Genomic DNA, 22,768 nt, shown 5'->3' with positions numbered 1-22,768 from the left:
CGAAGGTGGGGCTTACGACGGCGATGGTGGAAGCGTCACGAATCCTGAACTTGCACCAGTTTATGGCCCTGCATTATGAAATTGTTTGCCAAACGGGCAGCCTGCCTGAACCCTGTCCAACGTCGGGCACGACCACCTCTGCTGATGCTTGCGGTGACGACTCGGCAGAAGGTGCCTGTCAGGCTTCCATTTGGATGGGTCGGTGAGTGCAAGGCCAGTACTTGTAGTTTCTTTCACAGGTGCTTAGTGGTACTGTGGACAACTTTCTGAAATGGTTTAAGGCGTCATTGTGCTGTGATGCTCATTACCCCGCACACGCGAAGTGAAAAACGGGGTTAAGCAATTGGATCACTTTGTATGTCTGTCTGTCTACAAATGCCAGTTTATGATCGAGGAACAACTGGATTTCAATTGAATGTTATATTTTGAACACAAATCTGAACATGCATGGGAAAACGAACCTATAATTTAGCAGTACTTTCACTCTGAATTCATCCCGATCGTACACGCGCATAAAGGAGCGAGATGTTTATTTTACTGTCTTGCCTATCTGGCAATAAAAAACAAGACCAAAAGTCTAACAGCAGTGTAGCCTGGCTTGTAAAATATTATAAACCACAAACACACATGATTAGCTTTTTAAACAGTCGCTAATGCTGTTTATAACATTAAACAAAGAAATTTGGAGGAATCCCGACATCCATGAGGTAAGTTTTACTTGCAGAACTGGGCGAAGATCTACTGTAATCTATACACCCCACGAGGGTTGGAAGTGTGCTCATTTACCAAGCAGCTAGCTAGCGCTTGCCAAGCCAGCTGTTCCTTAACAGTTTTGAATGTGGTGCTTGCTCGAATGCTTTAACCATTTGGCGATCTCTCCATAAGAAACTTGGTAAATGAACACACACCCAATGTTCTTGAGACCCGATCATAGAGAGACTAATCTATACTAGCCGAAACCCATGGAACATCCACGGAAGGGAGGATGTGGTGTATGGATAGAGTGTACCATTATGGATGGCATAGGGGATTTGCTTGTCCGAGTAAGAGTTAGGAAGAAAGATGAGAATGAAGAGTGAGTATATGAACAACGATCGCCGACACCGGCACAAATGCATGCTCTGGATTGTCCAATCAGCGGACGGCTTGCTTCGCCTTCCCCCAGCAGACGCCAATACGATGGCGTCGTATGATGGCGTCGTATCGGCAGTTAATTGGATGCTTTTGGGCCCCAACGTCGGGTAATTCAGATTTTTCGAGGATCGCTGTACGTGATAAACAAAGAGCGCGGTTCGTAGATCGTAAATCCATTAGTGCCGTGGGCATCGGGTCACTGGGTGCGGCGTAAAAGGGATAACAAAGTCGAGTCCTTACGCTATTATTATATAGATACCCCAAAGAGGAATGACCTTTCCTGCCGCTCCCGTAGTGAGCAGGTGTTTACGCCGTAATGACATCATATACGTCATGACGTAGCATGACGGCCGGACACAAAACTTCCGCTACTTTCATCGGACTTCCGCTACACAAAACTTCCGCCGTAACTAAGATATATATTTAACCTCCAGTATAATAAACGTTGCAGACACTACAAAGCGATTAGTGTTACGATTAGATTTACTATAATAATAACGCTACGTTATTATTACGAAAATTATATTATTTTTAAAAAACCGAGGTGAATTCCTTACTTCCGCGGTTATACCGCTTCAATCCATCAACTTTCCATTCACAACATTGAGATTAAAGTGTTATGGTTATATTATGTATAAAGATATGGGACAATCCTGTATAAAGATATGGGACACCTGGTCAGCCTGCCATCACTCCTTGGATTGGGGGCGGGGGTTGACCGGGCGTGGGGGTGTCAGATTTGAGCAAAGAAAGCGTTACGTAATTTTTGATCGGCCCCTTCGCATTAATTGGACAAATTATTATGGCATTTTACATCATCTCGATGAGTCAAATTTGCTTCACAGACCCCACCCACATGGCCCTTTTTTCTCAAGACTGCATAGGATAAGGTGTTCTATGAACTGTCTAGTCTGATGGTTGTTTTTACCCTGCGGATGCGGAGCAAGAAGAGGGGGTTAAACAATTGGTTCATGTTCGTCCGTCCGCCTTTCTGTCTTATCAGTTTATGATCGATGAACAACTCATTGAAATTTAATGTTTATTAAACAATACCTTGGCTCTGAATTTGTCCTGATCGCCCATGTGCAAAGAGGACAGAGGTAACATTTTTACTCTTCTTCCTGCCGGGCAGTCAAGTAATATCGAAAATCATTCCAAACAGGAAGCTTACTGTTTTTAAGGACGTTATAAAGGACACAAACAAAAATCAGGCTTGAAGAACTAATGTAACGTGTTAGTTACGGTGATATAATAAACGCTGGCTAAAATGGCGGTAATACCTGGAATTAATCGAAAAACTTTGCACCTCTATATCTCAGAAAGCGCTGAATAGAAAAAATTGAGACATGGCTCATTGTAAAGAACTCTCCATGGGGAATAAAATTTGTTAATGATGATGTCATAGGTGCCTCCATTATGACGTCATAATTTGACAAGTACAAAACGTCATCCGATCAAGATGAAATTTCTTGAGCGTCATGTCGGCATAAATTGGTGGAGAAAAAAATAATAATGAGGACGTCATTGGTCACGTGGTTCGGCCGTCATATTTGTTTTAATACAAAAGCCTTAAAAACCACTGAAAATACATCCTGGCGAGGGTTTGCAATCTCTGATTGCTCTTTTTCTTGTTTAAATTGAATTATGTACTTGAACACTGTTGCACACAAATCACCTTCATACTTCAAAGAACCACACGTTTTGCATTACTTGGACATGTTCTATAGACCGATCCGATGGAGGGTTCAATGGACGGGCACCCACTATAGACGCCGCCATAGGTGGGAGGCATCCGCTTCATTCGGCTTGCTCTCTAGCGTTCAGATTACATGCAGTTACCGGGCTCAGTTCACTTTGCCGAAAGAATATCGATACAAAATATATTTGTTTGTTAGATTCATCGGAGAAGATGGAATCGTGGACGATACCACCGGTCCACCGAGCTATACGACCGGTGAGGAGCCGGTGTGGCGGCCCGCGTGGAGGTGGACTCTGAGGGAAGAATCCATGCGGGGCGGCAGTGATACACCCGCCATGACCTGGCCGTATGGAAGAGTCGATGAAGCGATAAGGAGCCGGTGAGGCGGCCCGCGCGAAGGGACGGAGGCCCAGTCGGGTCTGCCAGACAAGCCGCGACCCTAGTGATCAAGGAACTTGGGGCTCGGCAGTGGCCACTCGGGGCCTAGCCGTAGTTGCCAGAGGTGGCTGGCCCGGGCGGAGGTGGACTCTGAGGGAAGAATCCATGCGGGGCGGCTGTGGGACGGCCGCCAAGACCTGGCCGTATGGAGGAGTCGATGAAGGGATGGGCACCTAGTCGGGTCGGTCAGAGGAGTCGTTATCGTAGTGGTCGAGAAACTCGGGGCTAAGGCGGAAGGGGGCTCGGCATGGCAAAGCATGGGGTTGCTAACAAAATAGGTTCGGTGCAGGTGGAAGTGGAAACCGGGTACCCCCAGGTGCCTTCAGTGCGGCATGGCCGTGTGCCATCGGCGCCCGGCGATATCGCCGAAAACGGGGTTTGTGTCGTGTGCCTTCAGGTGCCAGATGTCCACGACCGCTCCACACGTATAGAGAAACACTTGAGAACGATTATCACGGACACTTTTCATGTACGATCGCGATGATAGTTGTGCTGGCGCAGACAGCTGGAGTTAAGTTTGGATCGGGACGCCCCCAGTAATGGCGGACACAAGAGCGCCGCCTATCGGCGAGGGGGCCTGATCGTCCTTATCGGATCGGTCTCTGGGGTGGTGCATATCATGGGAGATATCAAGTGCAGCCCCTGGGAAGAGGGCATGGCATGTGAGGTGCCGTATCGGGGTGAATAAGAGGCCGTCGATGTGGCTATGTACAATGCTGATTTATGCTACGTTCTCTGGTGATCAATGAAGCCTGCATCTCTAAAACTAAACCAATGTCATCTTATTACAGTGTATAAGGGTGGTGTATAAGACTGCTTCATTAGTGCTAAACTTCTGGATTTTTTTTTGAATGATCAAGAAAATCATTATTTTATTAATACCTGAACACTGTGTGGGGTATCGTGTTCTATGAACTCTCTAGTGTAGTGCTGTAAAGTTCCTGGGAGGTGACTATCTTTCTTTGTTTGGAAGGGTCGAGAAGCTCACAGATGGAGAGGAGTGCTGTATCTGCATGGACGGACGTACTGACATCATCCTGCCGTGCATGCACAGTTTTTGCCACCATTGCATCGACAAATGGTAAATATGACATTCCTATACTGAATACTCAGAGGGATGTTCCCCCACCCCGTCCTCGCCAGCCCAGCCCCACTAATCTTTCCCCGTTCAGAAAGTGGAGCATGGATCTATTAATTATCGATGCTGTTTCGGCTGATGTTCTGCAGTCCAGGTCTTTCTCTCTATCCCTCTCTTTTTCCCGTAAACTATGAAAAATTGAATGAACTATGTGCAGAAAAAGATGAGGTAGCATGCCATCATGACAAACGTTTTTGTTTTCCATTTGCGTTGTAGAGAGCGAAATGAAAACAAATCGGGATTTGTAAGAGTTGAAATAACTATTATTAAATTTCAACCACGGATGTACGGGTGTTCCAAAAAGACGTGGACAACTTTGGTTGTTAATATATTTCACAGCTGCATGCGCAATGGTGGGCGCAAACTTGCTGAGCCAAACATGGCAAGAACTCGTGTACCGTCTTGATGTCCTGCGTATGACAAACGGAGCTCACATTGAAGTGCATTGATGGTGTGCACAAAAGTTCCAGTTTCTGTATCATATAAACCAAAGGGTTCATTCATAGTCCATGAGCTACTTGGCCAAATTGTGACAATTGCTACCATGAGAGGGCACCAGACTTTTTTGTTATTTTCTGTTAGCTATATGTATCTGTAACACATCTATATGTTAGCTATATGTTAGCTATATTTATCCCTGGTTTTGGCTTTGCGGCTCGGGTGCCGGCTTAGTATCCTAGGATCCTGGGTTCGAATCCCGGTCGATCGCTGAATTAACGCCAGGGGGGTTGACTCAGCCTGTCATCCTTCCGAGGTCGGCTAATTGAGTACCAGTTCACTGGTAATTCCCTGTTTGTCGTAAAAAGGCGACAAACAGGGTTGGCGTCAGGAAGGGCATCCGGCCGTAAAACATTGCTTCAAAAAGGGGACCAACAAAAACCACAACCAAGGTGCCCGAAAAAGGCCAACCCCCGCTTTGCGGGGGAAAATGGCCTCTAAAGGTGTTTTTTTTTTTTTTTAAATATGCATCTGTAACACAAAACAACATGATGGACATTTCTGGAGAGTAGCTTAATGTCTGTAGAGCTAAAAATGTGAGATAGGGGTCGCAAAACAGAAAAAATCCTCAAACGAGCATGTTTAAAGGTACAACTTTATCAAACCATTCTAAATTGTTTCCGAGACTCGTGGTTCATCGTGATATAAGGTTACACTAACTACATGTTAAAACTCAATTTAATATAGATTTTGAAGTTGTCTCAAAGAGTTTAACCATATTGTAGCTCATTATATTTTGAGCCTAAGTCTTGAGCCAAACAGACACAACAATTTTCTTTCTTGCCCCTTTCATATGCAACATTTCCTCACATACATGACTCCAATTCAGAAGACAAACTAATGATGATTACACGCTAAAATGTTTTACTATTGTTGCCTTCAGTAAATACAAAATATCCAAGTACTAAAGAATAAAATTGACATCTTGACAAACAATATCATATAGTATTCAAGTAGTTTTTGGTAGGGAGATATCCTATAGTGTCCTTCGGTACTGTGATGTTATCTCGTATCATGATATTAAACCCAGTCCATGAGCTCACCAATTGTTAAGCTGTATCACTCATTCTTGCTAATAACCAGATGATGTTTTTCTCCTGTGCGCTTTTCAGTTCTGGAGCATGGTTGATTGCAACAGGCCTAGTTGATGGTGGACCTTCTCTTAGCCCTGCATTATATTTGGGTACATCAAGTGCTACTGGAGTTATGCTCCGGTTTTTCTTGCTGACAGGCACTTCTTTCTCAGGCAGTCTGGCAGTGGAAACCTGTGGTTGAACAATGATGCCGTTCGCCATGTGGGATGTTCCTCCCCCACTCAGCGTTTCCTCTAGTCGATCAATATTGTCGAATGCCAAAGCAGTAGGGACACAGGGGTGACTGGTTGATGGCAAGATCACTCCCTTGTCAGCTTCCTGTGCCTGTTTTTGTAGACAAAGAGCAGTATCCAGCTCTTCGAGCTTTGAATATGATATACTGTGTCCCAATCGGTTCAAAACTCGGATAAGTTCCACGTTCCCAGTCAGCGATTTGACTCCCCATGGCAACAATTAGTGCTTGGCAAGAATTGTCTCCCCTCCACTTACAGCATACACACAATCTTGACCAAGAGAGTGTATCTCCCTCTGGAGTCATGGTGTTCCTTCTGCCGAGTCGCCCATGAGAAGGTTTTTTTTAGAAACAAGAGTAACGATTCAGGCATCTTTGCATAATCTGCATTCAGTTCATCAGGTTTTGGGGGCCATGGCATCTTTGGCATGGATTTGATTTGGCCTCTGATGTGGACTGCCGATTGGTTGATGATATGTTTAATGTCGTGTGTGGACTCCAGTTCCTGAACCTTATCCTTGAGTATGGCATTGTCTCTAACAGCTTGTGCAACTGATAAATTGTCAGGATATACAAGAATCCGACCATTTGCCTCACTGATGAAGTGGAGAGACTCACAGAATGCTGCATCTAGCTTACGCTGAATATGCTTTTTGGTCTGTTTCTTCACATCATGGTAGCCATAGATTCTCATGAATTCTTCAAGTTTCTCAGTTAGGACAGTCAGTCGAACCGCCTGAGGATCAATGAACATAGTGTCCCTTATGTACTTGAATAGCATCATATACGATTCTTGTTCTGCTTCTTGATAGGCCACATCTTCGTCTGGCATACCAGCAGTCACAACTTTGTACGAACCTGATGGTACCATCATAGGAATGATATACTATTTGTTGTACAATTGATTACTATTGTTTTTGTACTGTTATTCTTGTGTGATCCTGGTGTTGGGCTAGCGGCTCGGGTGCCAGCTTAGGATCCTAGGATCCTGGGTTCGAATCCCGGTCGATCGCTGAATTAACGCCAGGGGGGTTGAATCAGCCTGTCATCCTTCCGAGGTCGGCAAATTGAGTACCAGTTCACTGGTAATTCCCTGCTTGTCGTAAAAGGCGACAAAAAGGGTTGGCGTCAGGAAGGGCATCCGGCCGTAAAACATTGCTTCAAAAAGGGAACCAAAAAACAACAACAACCACGGTCCCCGAAAAAGGCCAACCCCCGCTTGCGGGGAAAAATGGCCTCTAAAGGTGTTTTTTATTTATTTAAATTCTTGTGTGATCTTAATACAATACCTGTTGGTTTGTCACAATTGTTGTGGCTTCACCATTGATCTTTGACATACAGAATAACACATTTTTCTGCCGTGACTCCTCTCGGGGCTCGGAGGTACACCGTGACCAGGGGGTCGGGGAGGTGCATGTAACAACAGTATACAGCATTTTAATTACCAATTTGAGAAATAACCATGATAACAATTCATGCATATATTGGTACATTCAGTGTCAGTTGTAGTAGTGCTGTGTGCTTTCAAAGTCAATTACTATGGCAAATTGAAATACAGTGCGTATCAAAAAAAAAGGTAATCAGAATTCAAGGGGTTAATATGCAAAGGTTATTTAGTTTGACAATTTACATGTGGTTTACCAATTATGAGGAGATCCTCAGCTTTCCATTGATGCCTTTCATGCATCATTGCTGTCACACATGACCGAGTACATGTTCATTGAAAATGACAAGTTCAAATCGCATTTTTACAAGTTTGGCTAATCGGTGCAAGACAGTTTGAAATGGACGCATTACTTGTCGACTGCCAAGTTGATTATGTAAAATTGTTAAGCTGGTCTGGTAATCGTCAGTTGCGTCATCCTTTGTTTAAGAGGGGTATTTAAGATGGGCCGACAGTGTATGGGTTTAGAGACAGTCTGAGTCATTGAAAAGATGGTTCAACTTACGACTGAACAGCGGACCTTCGTGGTTACAACCTTTCACCAAACTGGAAGTTTGCAGCGAACTCGTGATGCGTTCAGGGAACGTTTCCCAGAACGGGAGCCTCCAGCAGCCAAAACCATCTGGGCGAATGTTAGAAAATACCAAGAGCATGGCACGAGCCTCAACCGCAACAAGGAGAATTCTGGTAGGAGGCGCACTGGGCGATTGGAAATGAACTTTGCAGCAGTAAGGCAGCAAGTTTTGGAGCATCCTAGGGATACCAGCGCAAGACAAAATGGGACAGGAGTGCCTTTGGCAACATTCAACCGAATCACAAGACTGGACCTCCACCAACATCCACATCGGATTCACATCCGGCATCAACTTACGCCAGGGGATTTTGCCAGGAGGCTGGTGCTTGCCAGATGGTTGATAGCACGTTGCGAAGCAGATGTCAATTTCCTGCGGTATCTCGTTACGGGCGACGAAGCTGCTTTCGCCATGGACGGCAAGGTCAACACCCATAATGTTCTTGAATATGCACTGACATGACAACCCCCGGAATTTAATTTTGACACCAACATGAATCGACAAAAGTGGACTGTTTGGTTGGGACTTTGTGGTAGTGGTCAGGTGATCGGACCATTTTTCTTTCAAAGGAATGTCAATGGTAACAGGTATCTGCAGATGAACAATGATGAAGTTTTACCGCAGCTGGAGGAGAACTTTGAGCGACGGGTTCGTGGTGTCTTCAGATATCTCTGGTGGGCCTAAGACGGCGCCCCAGCACATCGTCTTATCGCTGTCCGAGATCGACTGAGGGAACTTTTTGGAGACTGAGTCATCGCCCTCAACCATGCAGTGGAATGGCCGAAAAGATCACCTGACCTCACACCATGTGATTATTTCCTTTGGGGACATTTAAAGAACAAGGTGTTCGTAACTCCTCCCTGTGATCTTGACGAATTGCAGGGCCGTATTCGACATGAAGTGGATGCTTTGCGCAATGACCCGGCTATGGTGAGACGAGCAGTTCAGGGCATGCTCCGCCACTGTGAGCTTTGTGTTGAAAGGGGAGGTGGACATGTTGAAGGTGTGGGTGCATGAAGGCCAATCATTCCTGAGAAAAGTTCACATCTGACGTTCATTTTGCACCAATTATCCTGACTTGCATCGATTAGCCAAACTTGTAAAAATGCGATTTGAACTTGTCATTTTCAATGAACATGTACTCGGTCATGTGTGACAGCAATGATGCATGGAAGGTATCAATGGAAAGCTGAGGATCTCCTCTTAATTAGTAAAAAAAAAAAAACACCTTTAGAGGCCATTTTCCCCCGCAAAGCGGGGGTTGGCCTTTTTCGGGCACCTTGGTTGTTGTTTTTGTTGGTCCCCTTTTTGAAGCAATGTTTTACGGCCGGATGCCCCTCCTGACGCCAACCCTTTTTGCCGCCTTTAACGACAAGCAGGGAATTACCAGTGAACTGGTACTCAATTAGCCGACCTCGGAAGGATGACAGGCTGAGTCAACCCCCCTGGCGTTAATTCAGCGATCGACCGGGATTCGAACCCAGGATCCTAGGATCCTAAGCCGGCACCCTAGCCGCTAGCCCAACACCAGGGATCTTAATCAACAACAACTCCTCTTAATTAGTAAACCACATGTAAATTGTCAAAATAAATAACCTTTGCATATTAACCCCTTGAATTCGGATTACCTTTTTTTTGATATGCACTGTATATTAAAATCTTAAGTAATCAGAGAAATATACTTATCAAATTGAACTTAAATAGTGTGAAGGGAATAAAGAGATTAATCATACCCAGCGTCATCAAACATGAAAAGTGTTGTGAATCTGAGCTCGTTCCCGTCATCTTGTCACTCTCGGAAGACAGCATGTCAGTAAACACTACATGTATTGATGAATAATGCTGTATGGATTAATATGAGTAATGCCTTAAATAATGTAAATACCACTTAATTAACATTTAATAGGATGATGTTCATATTGTTAACAATTGGATCACTGATTTTCATCATCCTGACATCCTATCACAATTTTATTCAAAGTTGACCTCCGTCAATGCCTATCCAACGCCTTCGGGACTGTATCAAGTGCTTTTAAAATGATCAACATTGTGAGAGAGAAACAGTTTGATCAACCAATCATACATTGATTACATCCACATCATGAAAAACAACTCATTACCATTTTTTGATTTTTTTTATTGAAAACATATCCTAAGAAATTAGGCACCACTTGGCCAAAAATCGTGAAATCTTCAAAGTCCAATAAAAAAAACTTGAGCTACCCGACTGAGAAGTCCATCATGCTGTTTTGTTATGTCAATGGGTATATAAATAAGATAAAACAACCAAAGTTTGGTGCCCTCTCATGGTAGCAATTTTTGGACAGGCTCATGGTCTATCATTAAATTGTATCATTTGTGGTTCTAAATATATTAACAACCAAAGTTGTCCGGGTCTTTTTGGAACACCTAGTCCTTGAGCCAGACCAAAAGTAATGCTCCGGCGGGGGGAGTAATTCTCATTATGATTTTCCATTAGACCAATGTCTCAAGTGTCAGAAAAGGTGTGATGCACATCTGAGAACGGTAGCTTAGTGCCCGGATGGACGCCATCTTTGAAACCACCCAGCTCGAAAATGCCCATTTGGTGGGGTACATTGTTGCACGTGTATCTGGACTTCTATACTAGCTATCGATGTGCGGTTGACGACTAAATATACGTCCGATGTGTACCGTCTAAATAAAAAATAATATGAAGCATTTTGTTTTAGATTAATTATTATAAAAATCAATTATCGAAAAAAAATCATATATTTTTCAATATTTTATTATTAGACTTGTACTTTTTTTAGTGAAACAACACTGGTATGATTTTCCAAATTATGCATTGTGCTACACCGTTTATCTGTCTATAAAAATAACTCAAAAACTAAAACATATCATCCACCACGAGTTTACAACAAATAAATGTAAAGAGGCATAAAATGACTTAGGCCGCCGCTGGCATTATCTATTCTGACGATAACGCAAGTTAGGAATGTCGTACGGAGAGGATTTTAACACCATACGATATCTAATAAGCAGGCGTAAATTGTTACATAGGAAATCTGCACTTTGGTGGCCATCTTGGATTTCAAAATGGCCGCCAATTATATTAATTATTCATTACTAGAGTTTGGAAAGACGTATGGAGCTGATTTTAACACCATACGATGTATATTCCTAATAAGCAAGCGGAGGTATCATTGAACATGTCATGTTTTAGTCAAATAACACCGGTATGATCTTCCAAATTATACATTTTGCTAAACCGTTTATCTGTCTATAAAGATTTTCAGGCAATTTGGCCTGCATTATAATAGAGAACAACATATGCTATACAATATACAGTGCACACAAAGTTAATCATCAGAGTCGCCATCAGAGTCATTGGCATCCTGAGCCACGATAGCATCATCCTGCACCATGTTGGAGCATCCCTGCAGCTTACACACAACAGTGCACTTCAACCCATTCAGTATGCAGGAGCAATCTGACGGTCGACACGTCCTTCTGCATGTGCATGAGATGAGATTCAAGACGACATCTGGAGCTGGTAGACCCGCCATCCATCGGATTGTGAGCGAACCGCCATCATCGAGTTCCCAACCATGTCCTGCTGATGGTGTTGGGACGTCTGGTAGGTTTTCAAGGCTGCGTCGCCAGATAGCCGCCTGATAGTTGGCCCTAAGCGTATGCTGCATCAAGGAGTCTTCACAAGGCGGCAATTGTCCAGATTCGATCTGGCCCTTCTTTGCACAGAACATGTGATAACGGAGCGAATTAACACCGACGATCTTCGTGTTCTTGGCGTACAGCTGACACGTGAAGGCCTGAATGCTATTGAAGACGTCTGTTGGTACATTCCACGAAGATCCCAGATCTGTGAATGCTTGAAGATACAGCTCATTCGCTTGCACAAGCTTCAAAGCCTTTATCTTTCCTTGGCTAGCCAGAGCACTCACAGTGTCACACCCGCTCCATGCATGAAGCCCTGGCAATGCACTGCAAACTCCAGACCCCAATACCGCAGCCAACTTTCCAACGTCGATCATTCTGACTCGAACCTTTGTTCCTCGTCTGATGAAGAGCTGACTATCGATGGTTCTGCTGAGATGAAGACTGATGATCAGAACGTCGGTGTCATCTGCCACTAAGATGATCGTCTTGTAGTGGGTAGCGGCGTGCTTTGCGTGGAGAAACATACTCGTGTCTGCTTCCTCGTGGCTACATTCGAGTGCTTGCACCAACTTCCACCTATCGCGGGTCAGTACCAGACATTTTTCACCACAGGTGACATACAGTGTTCTGTTGCCTAGCTTTTCGCGATTTGTTTCATGTTTCCACGACTCCGCCAGAAACACAACCAGTTTATCCTTTGTCTGGCTGCAAGCAAGGAGACGCCGCCAGTTCATGATTTTGTGTGCGGGTCTGATCTCGCTGAAACTGATGCCTTCATTTGAACCGCGGTTCACACGCTCAGCTGCTTTGATGGATTCTTCTGTGTATGTGTCAAAGACAACATCGATGCGCTCACTGCCTTGACCAGCGTGAAGCGCTGCAGCAAGGATGCGGTCAGATAGTTCTTCGAACGTGTCGTTCTCGCCATGCATCTTTTGTATGAGAGCCATCGCATCAATTATTGTTGCACTTCGCTTGTCAACGTTCTCGGCTGGTTCCACAAGACCTTCCATGTGTTTCGCAAGTGCAGCTTTGTTCGTTTTTTTCATTGACCCATCAACGTTTGCCAAAGACCATGGTAACGGCCCTAGTGGGTGACAAAGGACAAGTTGCATGTCGAGGTTCCTTGTCTTGGCGATGAGTATCATGGTGGCAAACAGTTGTCTGTCAGCTCTCAGGACGATCTCCTTGTTTGTGCCCTTCACAACTTTCTGCTTGATCTTACCAAAGGTCTTCAAGTTTAGCTTGTTCAATGTGTCATGAAAGCCTGTTCCCTCTTCAAGACGTTTCTGGAAGCTTTGATACGCCGCTTCCCCCTTTTGCAGGGTGTTGAGTAGGTCATTAGAAACGTCCTCCCTCGCAGCCGCTCCGGTAGATATACTGAGAAGACATGACGGATCATCGGCGAATGGATTGGTCCAGTCATTTTCCAGTAGATCACAGATAGCTGTGACGCCAGACTCATCACGTTTGATGCGAGAAGTAGACAAGTCAGGGTGCTTGGCGTGAGATGTGTCGCTGCCATTCACAAGGATAGTTTCTCGTAGTTGCCTCAGTGCAGTAGCCCGATTTTCTGCAGTTAGATAGTATCGTGACACAGCCCCTTGTCGAAGACTAAAACCTCGTGTTCCTCCAGCTGTTTGCGTATCTTTGTTTACTGTTTCTTCTGTTGTCTGATCAACAGCGATTCTGGCAAATGGATTCCCTGGTCTAAGCTGTACGGAGAAGTAGCCTTGATTGAAATGCCTGAACAACTCGGGGCATGTTTCGTGGAGTTGCGTCATCTGTGCATAGTACACTGGTAGATATCTAGCATAGTTCACCTTGTTCATTGCGAAACACCAAGGGATCACTCTTCTGACACAAGCCAAGTGAAGCATCCAGTCGCCTTCTCTATCCGCACGAATCAACCCCAGCAGGGTCTCTACCATATCAATATACATCATCCAGAAGCGAGCCAGGTCTCCATGTTTGGTTCGCAGAAAATGTAGGTATTTCGCGAACATGTCAAAGCTCTGTACACATGAATCATCATCGAGAGCAGCAGCGAGAGTCTCGTGGCAAACATCCTCCTTGATGCTGCGAATTTTGAGGTCAGTGCTTCGAATCTGGGGTTCCTTGTCAGGATGATTGCTTTCTATCCACACCTGGAAGCCCTTCCAAATGATGCGCATTAGTGCCTCGTACATCAACTTGTGGAGTCGCACAGCACGGTTGTATTGCTTGCCTTCCAGAACCCTGTTGATGGAACCTTCAGCGATTACTCCTGACTCAACAGCTACATCCCGAAGGCCTGCATCTCCAAACATTTTCCCAATGCTCGACATGAAGTTACAGATGGTATGGAAGTTCCCCATCATGAGCACGATTCTTCCATATCGATCGACATCTTTCCATGCTATTTCGGTCGCCTTAGCAAATAGTGCCTGGTCTAGCACCACCGGTATACGCTCAAGCTGAAGTGATGACATGATGTTCAGAGCTTCTCTGAGGATTTCTTGCACTGTTGCCATATCTGTGGCAGGCGCGTTTATAGTCCGGCAGGTAGCCAACTACATCTTCCGTCACCTGAACACGATCTCTAGTCATGATGTTGAAACCAGTCCACGAACTGATTGTCTGGTCGCATGGTTCCAGCATGCGAGTCATAATCCATACGTGATTTCGGCGCTGCGCAAGGGATGTTGCGCCTGCAAGAGTGTCAGAAAGATCTGCAGGCTTGATTGCAGGTGGGCCCTCTCGTTTCCCACCGCTGTATATTGGAACTAAATCGCTGGATGACGGGATAGATCGCTTCTTATCTGCTTTGGATACTGCCGATGGAGGTTGGGGCGGCAAACACGACTGCGACTTCGGTTGGACGATGATACCGTTGACGCGATGCGATGTTCCGCCACCACTCAGCGATTCCTCTAGCCTGTCGATGTTATCGAATGCTAATACAGTCGGGACCGAAGGGTGCACATGTGACGGAAGTGGTACTGTATCTTTCTCCACACTTGCTAATTTGTCTATGCATAGCGCTGTCTCGATTTCTTCCAGAACTGTGTACGAACATCCGTGCCCGAGTCGATTCAATATTCTGATGACCTCTGTATTACCGGTGAGCGTTTTCATGACCCACGGAAGTAGGACATGCTTCGATGTTCTGATGGTACCCCGGTGTACAGCATTGATGATATCTTGAGCCATCGACCATACCAGTGTGTCGGCACGCGCAGAGCTACCCCCACTCCCGCAAATCAAAGTATGCAGAAATACACGAAGAGAATCTGGTATCTTCACGTAATCTGAAGTGAGTTCTGCTGGCTGAGGCGGCCAACGTTCATTGTAATGAGCATCTTTGATCTGGTGTCGCAGTGAAGTAGCTGCACGCACAATGTTACTTTCACCGTCCGTTCGTTCAAATGCTTTCACTTCTGCTTTCAGGTTTACGCACTCTGCAGCAATCTCTCGCTTTGTCAGATTATCGGGCATCAAGTATACACGGTGTTTCACATTGAAGAAGATGAGCGATTCTCCAAACTCTCTTTGTAATGTGCGCTGCAGATTCTTCTTGATGGAGTCACGAACATCAACTGAAAATGTATCTGAAGACAGGATATCTGTTGCAACATCAACTATTGGAACAATCCTCGGGTTCAAGAACAAGTCAGTGCGAATGAAATTGAATATACATCGTATCATTTCTTTTTTCTCGATATTATCTTCAATGTCAGTTTCTACTTGAGGTTTTTGGGGCCGTGTGTAGTTTCTATAGCAGGAGAAGTGGTAGTGAGCCTCAGCTGCAACCATATCTCGTGTAGTCAATGCCAAAACTCTCTCATCATTGCGAGCTGTCGCAGCATCTCTTATTGTCTTATCTGCTCGAAGTTCAACAGCCAAGACAACTGTTTCACGGGTACGACTGCCTTTTATGAATTTTGAAGCACGCTGGCAAAAAATGCATTTATCATCGTAGACCGTTGAAGTTGATCCTGTCTCTTCCCGTGATGATCGCCGTCGCACCGCATCGCCAGTATCAACTGAAGAACTTCTAGCTGCATTGGTCAAAGTAGCTAGGTGGTTTTTGTGAGTGAAGTCTGATCTACAAGCCCTATGGTATAATATTGGAATATTAGGAAGTTCAACTGCGCCTTCTTGGACTAGCTTTAGAATTGGATAAAAGTTTCTAACTGCGGCTGCGTCACACAATGTCTTCCAAGAACTGTTGCCCGCTGCCTTGCTTAGTTCAGAGAGTGGCGACTTCTTGCTGCACAGGATGCACGTTCCGGACTCAGGTTCAATCTTCGCCCGTTTCGCCTCGACACCGGCCATCTCAGCGGAAAGAACAAAAAGACTGACGTTAGATTACTCCGATATCCGAAAAGCTCGCCAGCTTACATAGACATACTCATCCAAGTCAGTGAACATGTTAGATGGCGCCACAATACAACTCTATAATAGAGTTGTATGTGGCGCCATCTAACATATTCACTTTTAGTTCTTAAGCCACCCACCCCCCCCCCCCCCCCCCCCCTCAGAAATTAATCAGGTCACCGCAACAAATCTCAGACTGAGATATAGAATATAGAATATAGATATAGAATAGACTGACGTCACTTTCGGCACTGGGTTCTATGGGTTGATTATCGGCGGGAAATTCCAACTGACATAGTTTCGGTTTGTGGAAAGTGCATGCCTTTTCATATATTTTTTGTGTAAACTCGTGGTGGATGATATGTTTTAGTTTTTGAGTTATTTTTATAGACAGATAAACGGTGTAGCACAATGCATAATTTGGAAAATCATACCAGTGTTGTTTCACTAAAAAAAGTACAAGTCTAATAATAAAATATTGAAAAATATATGATTTTTTTTCGATAATTGATTTTTATAATAATTAATCTAAAACAAAATGCTTCATATTATTTTTTATTTAGACGGTACACATCGGACGTATATTTAGTCGTCAACCGCACATCGATAGCTAGTATAGAAGTCCAGATACACGTGCAACAATGTACCCCACCAAATGGGCATTTTCGAGCTGGGTGGTTTCAAAGATGGCGTCCATCCGGGCACTAAGCTACCGTTCTCAGATGTCCATCACACCTTTTCTGACACTTGAGACATTGGTCTAATGGAAAATCATAATGAGAATTACTCCCCCCGCCGGAGCATTCACTTCAAAATATGGCCGGTTGGCTCAAGGACTAACCCTGTAGGATTGAAATTGGCGACTTGGACTCAGATTTTTGTTGTTGTTGTTGCTGTTGCCAATATATTTTGCATTCAATACTTAACGACTGGACTCCAGCTCTGGTGTCAAGATCAATAATGGGAACAACATTTGTAGGGAAGGAGTAGGGTAGGTAGAAGAAAGGGAAAGTTAATGTAATCAAGCAATCCAAATTTTGCTCAAACATGCTGATCTCATTGAAACACTTGAGTGTATGCTATACATACGATCCGGTATCAATAATTGCATATTGTTGTGTGACTACCCTCTGTGGTGAACACCGCAGGGTGACACAGATGACCAAACGAGCTTTAACTCCGAGGTGTTCAATTCAATGGCGGACCTTCGTTACACACAAGGGGAGCAAGTGGGGGAGAAGCCGTAAGCGCTTACCCGTGCGAGTCCACCCAACGTCCTCGACCCTGCAATAAATAAACTCAAACCGACACGAAATTAAAATGTACAAAAAATACCGGTTTTATTAAAGAAAATGCCGGTCACAAAATAATGCACGATAAAACTGATTCCTAATTGGAGCGCTCCCACACAAACCCGAATACAGACAAAGGGAAATATAACTCAAAATAAATATGTGTAGTTTGGCTCAACAAGTGGCACTTGGCTCAAATTGGCTCTTGAATCTCGTCAGGAATCATCAAAACCCCCTCGCGTCCTTGGCAGGAAAATGCGCTCGTTAGCGCTAACTAGGCCTCGCTGCACGTCCGCTCACGCCTGGCTTCGTTGAGAACACAGCGAGCAGGCAATGCCCACCCACTCGTCGTTCTTGCTTGGGAAACCGCAGTTCTCGGTCCGCAGTTCCTCCTCCTCACGATCACTAGGAAGATGTCTGAACACGACCGTATGTGATGAATCTTCCTTGCGCAAGAGCAATAGCGACCGTTCGCTATGGAATCCAGAACGAGAAGAAGAAAATGTCCGCCGTTCCAATTATTTTGTACTTGAGGCTCTGACGTCATCCCACGACGTCTCCGTGTTTGCTCCTATCAGCGAGTCCCATCTTACCAGTCCTTGTGCCAATCAAATCCCAGACCAATCACTGATCTTCTAGGCATGGCTCCACGGCTCTGACTGATTGAGGTGGTGATGTCGCGGCTGCGGCACCAGCGGTAGTGTTCGATGCCTGGTTTCCGGTTGGTTTTTATTTAGCGTTATTAATTATGGTTTCGATTGCTTGGCTTGTCTATGGTGTGTAGTTCAGTGTCATAAGAAACACAGGAAAAGATTACAGAGGCAATGACATACAGGGGATTAATTTACCCATAATCCCTCACTAATTAACAAACCCCACCCCTCTCATGGGAATGTAGATACAAGCTCTTCCATGACATACCGTCTACACAAATTTCCTACTTATGATACATCGAGGTTTATTCTTCTTCACGACAGTCCGAGCACACTAATCCATCCACTCTACCTGGCTCTAAGGTAATCATTGTCTACCCCCTACAAACGTAACAATATATACCTTACTTCCAGTTTACTGGTAATGCAGTTTGATAAAAAAGTGACGTCAACGGTCCAGACCAAGCTTTACACCGAAAAAAAAGTAACGGTAGCGGTACTGGTTAAACGTGCCATGATATTGTGACGGACATCACCTCTGGATAACTCTGAGAGGACAGCATGTCTTTGAGAGATCGCGGACACCATTTTGACCTCCAAACTCTGGCCGGGTCTTCGTGCCTAAGGTCTGTTTACTGTGTCGGTGAGTTAAGCGAGGTAAAAGGAGAACCATACCGGCGGTTATGCAACAGACCTTAGTCAGTCGGTCGGGCGGAACCAATGTTGCATAACCACATCTGAGATCTAACTTGGATAACAAATTCACCCTGGACAAACAGCCGGTTTTTGCCACCATCAGAACAGACAATAAGTCAGGACAGTTTCTTTAGGAAATGGCTTTTAGTGACAGGATTATAAAAATGCAAGTATTTATAGTGCCTTCAGAAAGCATTCACACCCCTTCACGTTTTCCCCATTTTCTTATGTTACAACTTGAATTTAAAATGAATTAAATTGAGTTGTTTTTTTTGTCGCTGATCTACACATAATACCACATAATGGCAGTGAATTTTTTTTTGTTAGAAACTTTTACAAAATAATTAAATATAAAAAGTCTTGGGTGAGTAAGTATTCAACTCCTTTGCAATAACACTCCAAATTGAGCTCAGGTGCATCCAATTTCCTTTGATCATCCTTGAGACATCCACAACTTGGAGTCAACCTGTGGCCATTTCTATTGGTTGGACATGATTTAGACAAATACACCTTTCTATACAAGGTCCCGCAGTTGACAGTGAATGTTAGAGCAGACACTCTACCATGAAGTCCAAGGAACTGTCCGTTGAACTCCAAGATAGAATTGTGACGAGGCATAGACCTGGGGAAGGGTATAAAACAATTTATATAGCGTTGAAAGTTCATCAGAGCACAGTGAGTTCCATCATTAGGAAAGGGAAAGACTTCCTAGACCTGGCTGTTCAACCAAAATGAGCAACTGGGCAAAAAGGACCTTGGTCAGGGAGATGACCAAGAAGAACCAAATGACCACTCTGACAGAACTACAAAGTTCCTTCGTTGTGATGGGAGAATCTGCCAGAAGGACAACAGTCTCGGCAGCACTTCACAAATCTAGGTTTTATGGGAGAGTGGCCAGATGGAAGCCACTGCTGAGAAAAGGCTCATAACGGCACACCTATAGTTTGGAAAAAGGCATGTGAAAGACAGAGTGTGGGGCAAAATATGTTGTGGTCTGATGGGACAAAGATTGACCTCTTTGATTTGAATGCAAAGTGCTATATCTAGCGGAAACTGAGCACAGCTCATCACCCATCTAATACCATCCCTACCATGAAGCATGGTGGTGGCAGCATCATGCTATGGGGATGCTTTTCCGTGGCAGGGACTGAGAGACTTTTAAGGATAGAGGGAACCAGAATGGAGCCAAATAAGGCAAATCCTTGAGGAGAACCTGCTTCAGAGTGCAAGTACATTGAGACTGCGGTAAAGATTTATGTTCAAACAGGACAATGACCCCAAGCATGCAGCCAAAGCAACACTGGAATGGCTTCAGAACAAGAACGTGAAAGTCCTCGAGTGGCCCAGCCAAAGCCCAGGCTTGAATCCCATTGAGTATCTGTGGAAAGACTTGAAGATTGCTGTTCACCGACGCTCCCCATCTACCTTGACAGAGCTTGAGCAAATCTGCAAGGAAGAATAGGAGAAACTTTCCAAATCCAGCTATGAAAAGTTGATACAGACATAACCAAGAAGACTCGAAGCTGCAATCACTGCCAAAGGAGCTTCTATGAAGAATTGACTCAGGGGGTTGAATACTTGTATAAATTTGATATTTCTTGATTTCATTTTTTTATTGTTTTGTTAAAAGTTTCAAATTCCACTGTGACATTATGGGGTATTATGTGTAGATCAATGACAAAAAATCTCAACTTAATCCATTTTAAATTCAGGCTGTACCACAACAAAATGTGAAGAAAGTCAAGTGGTGTTAATACTTTCTGAAGGCACTGTACAGTGGCAGGCAAACAAGTATTTACAAGGAGAGAAAAAAAAATGAAATGACATTTATGTAAAACAATTAATCAAGCACGTATACTTTCCCAAAGACAAAGTTCGGAGGAGAGTGAAAGGAAGAAACATGAGCAAGCAAAGCGAAAGGAATGATAGAGAGAAGGACGCAAGGAGAGAAGGACTAGGCCTACGGGATCCTCGCGTTCATGCGAGTAATAATAATCGAGCCCCCAACAGAGTTTGAAAACCCTCTCATGTTTAGAATCTCCAAGTCTCCGATCCTTCTAGTCTTTCCCTTCCTCGTAAGAGGCTGTCCGCGCAACCTTTTATAGAGCCTCAAAATTCCCCTGTACTCGAGCTTCACCCCCACCCTCCCCTCATCCAAAAATTGACATTTTCTCTGAAACCGCTGAACTAAAAAAATTTGGAGCTTGGCAAATGTTATCAACTCCCCATGGGGTTTATCGGATGACAACGATGACGTCATCAGTGTCGTGGTATTCCAACCATAATCGATTTAATTGAAATATATATCCGAAACATCTGAAACTTCATATACCTGATCTGACACTATTTGAGTTAATAATTAAATTCATGACGTTCATAAGCCATGCCAATAAACTGTGACATAATCGTGTGCGTGGATGATGCGGATACATCGGCCATAATAGCAGTGGGCCATGATAGTAGTGTGTTCAGTTAACATTGGTATTTTCTTTTTAATGGAAATTTCCCCAAACAAGGCATGAAGCCACTTTATGTAAGGGGTAAGGGAAGGTGAGATAAGGTTGAAGATAAAGCAAAACAAAATAGAAGAGAGAAAAAAAACAAGAAACCATCCAAGACACAGGAAGAGCAGCAGTGAAGTAAAATGCGATGAAACTTCAAAGATGTACGAAATAGGATTTTACATTCCTCTTAAAGCTTCCATTCCAAACATTCCTTTACATCAGCCGCTTCCGGTCCCTCGAGCGACGGGGCTTGCTTCGATCTCTCCACGGCATCAAAGTTTGAGTGTTTTCTCGTTCGTTTCTTTGTCAAATTTCCACTGCGTATTTTGTTGTGTATGTGTTATTGTGTGTTTCTATTTGGTTTTGTAGTTGTTGCAAATTTGTGTGTAATTAGTCGTTTCTTTGTTCGCGCCTCGTGCGGCCTGGTGTCTCGTGCGGCCTCCTCGTCTCGACTTGTGCCCCGCCCCCTATATCTCGTTTGTTCTTTCACCTCTGCTACTGCTTTCTCAAATCCACGTTCTCACTTAGAGACTTTTCCCAGATTGTTTTCATGGTTTTGTTTAAATATTTATTTAAATATGTTTAAACCGCAGCCATGATGCTGATGCCACCCCCCAGAATTTCCATGTTTTAAACGTTTCCCAGTGTGTACCCTGGATAAGAATAGGTACGCCGTATCCCTGCGTGTCGTAAGAGGCGACTAAGAGGGTTGGCGTCAGGAAGGGCATCCGGCCATAAAAAAAAAACATTGCCTCAAAAAGAGAACCATGACAATTACAACTACATGTGGGCAGGGTACAGCCCGAAGTGGAGATCGGTTTCTGAGGTTTGGGACATGGAATGTACGGACAATGACAGGGAGATCAGGAGAAGTGGTGGAAGTATTGGTCAGAAGAAGAGTGGACATATGTTGTGTGCAAGAGACGAGATGGAAGGGAAGTGGTGTGAGAATGGTGAAGGGCAGACAGGGACAGAAATACAAGTGTGTGGCAAGGGTGCCTGGAGGGCGTGAATGGTGTTGGTGTCCTGTTTTCTGAGGAGTTTGTAGACAGTGTGGCGAGTGTGACTAGAGTGAGTGATAGGTTGATGATGGTGAAAATGATGATTGGAAAGCTCTTGGTGAACGTCATCTCGGGATATGCTCCGCAGGTTGGTCGAAGCGATGAAGAGAAGGACAAGTTCTGGTGTGCGATAGAGAAGCTGATGGAAAACGTGAAGGATGAGGAAGTTGTTGTGGTAGGAGGAGACCTAAATGGACATGTGGGAAGGAGTATGGATGGTTTTGAGGGAGTTCATGGGGGTTACGGATATGGTGTGAGAAATGGAGAAGGTGAAAGGATTTTGGAGTTTGCTGA

At 44.4% G+C, this 22,768-nt stretch overlaps 1 protein-coding gene across 1 annotated transcript in view; it reads left to right on the top strand.

The window, feature by feature from the left end:
* RNF141 (ring finger protein 141) overlaps positions 1-22,768 on the top strand; it is a 33,853-nt gene that overhangs the window by 4,348 nt on the left and 6,737 nt on the right. The window contains exons 3-4 of the mRNA XM_068124060.2: positions 6-202; positions 4,245-4,352. Of these exons, the coding sequence (XP_067980161.1) occupies positions 6-202; positions 4,245-4,352 (305 nt within the window). The remainder of the gene's footprint in view (positions 1-5; positions 203-4,244; positions 4,353-22,768) is intronic.

This window comes from Myxine glutinosa, chromosome 8 (assembly GCF_964187855.1).
Source record: "Myxine glutinosa chromosome 8, kmMyxGlut1.1, whole genome shotgun sequence".
Classification (NCBI taxonomy): Eukaryota; Metazoa; Chordata; class Myxini; order Myxiniformes; family Myxinidae; genus Myxine; species Myxine glutinosa.
The sequence above is the reverse complement of the archived record's forward strand: the minus strand, read 5'-3'. Positions and strand labels throughout refer to the sequence as shown.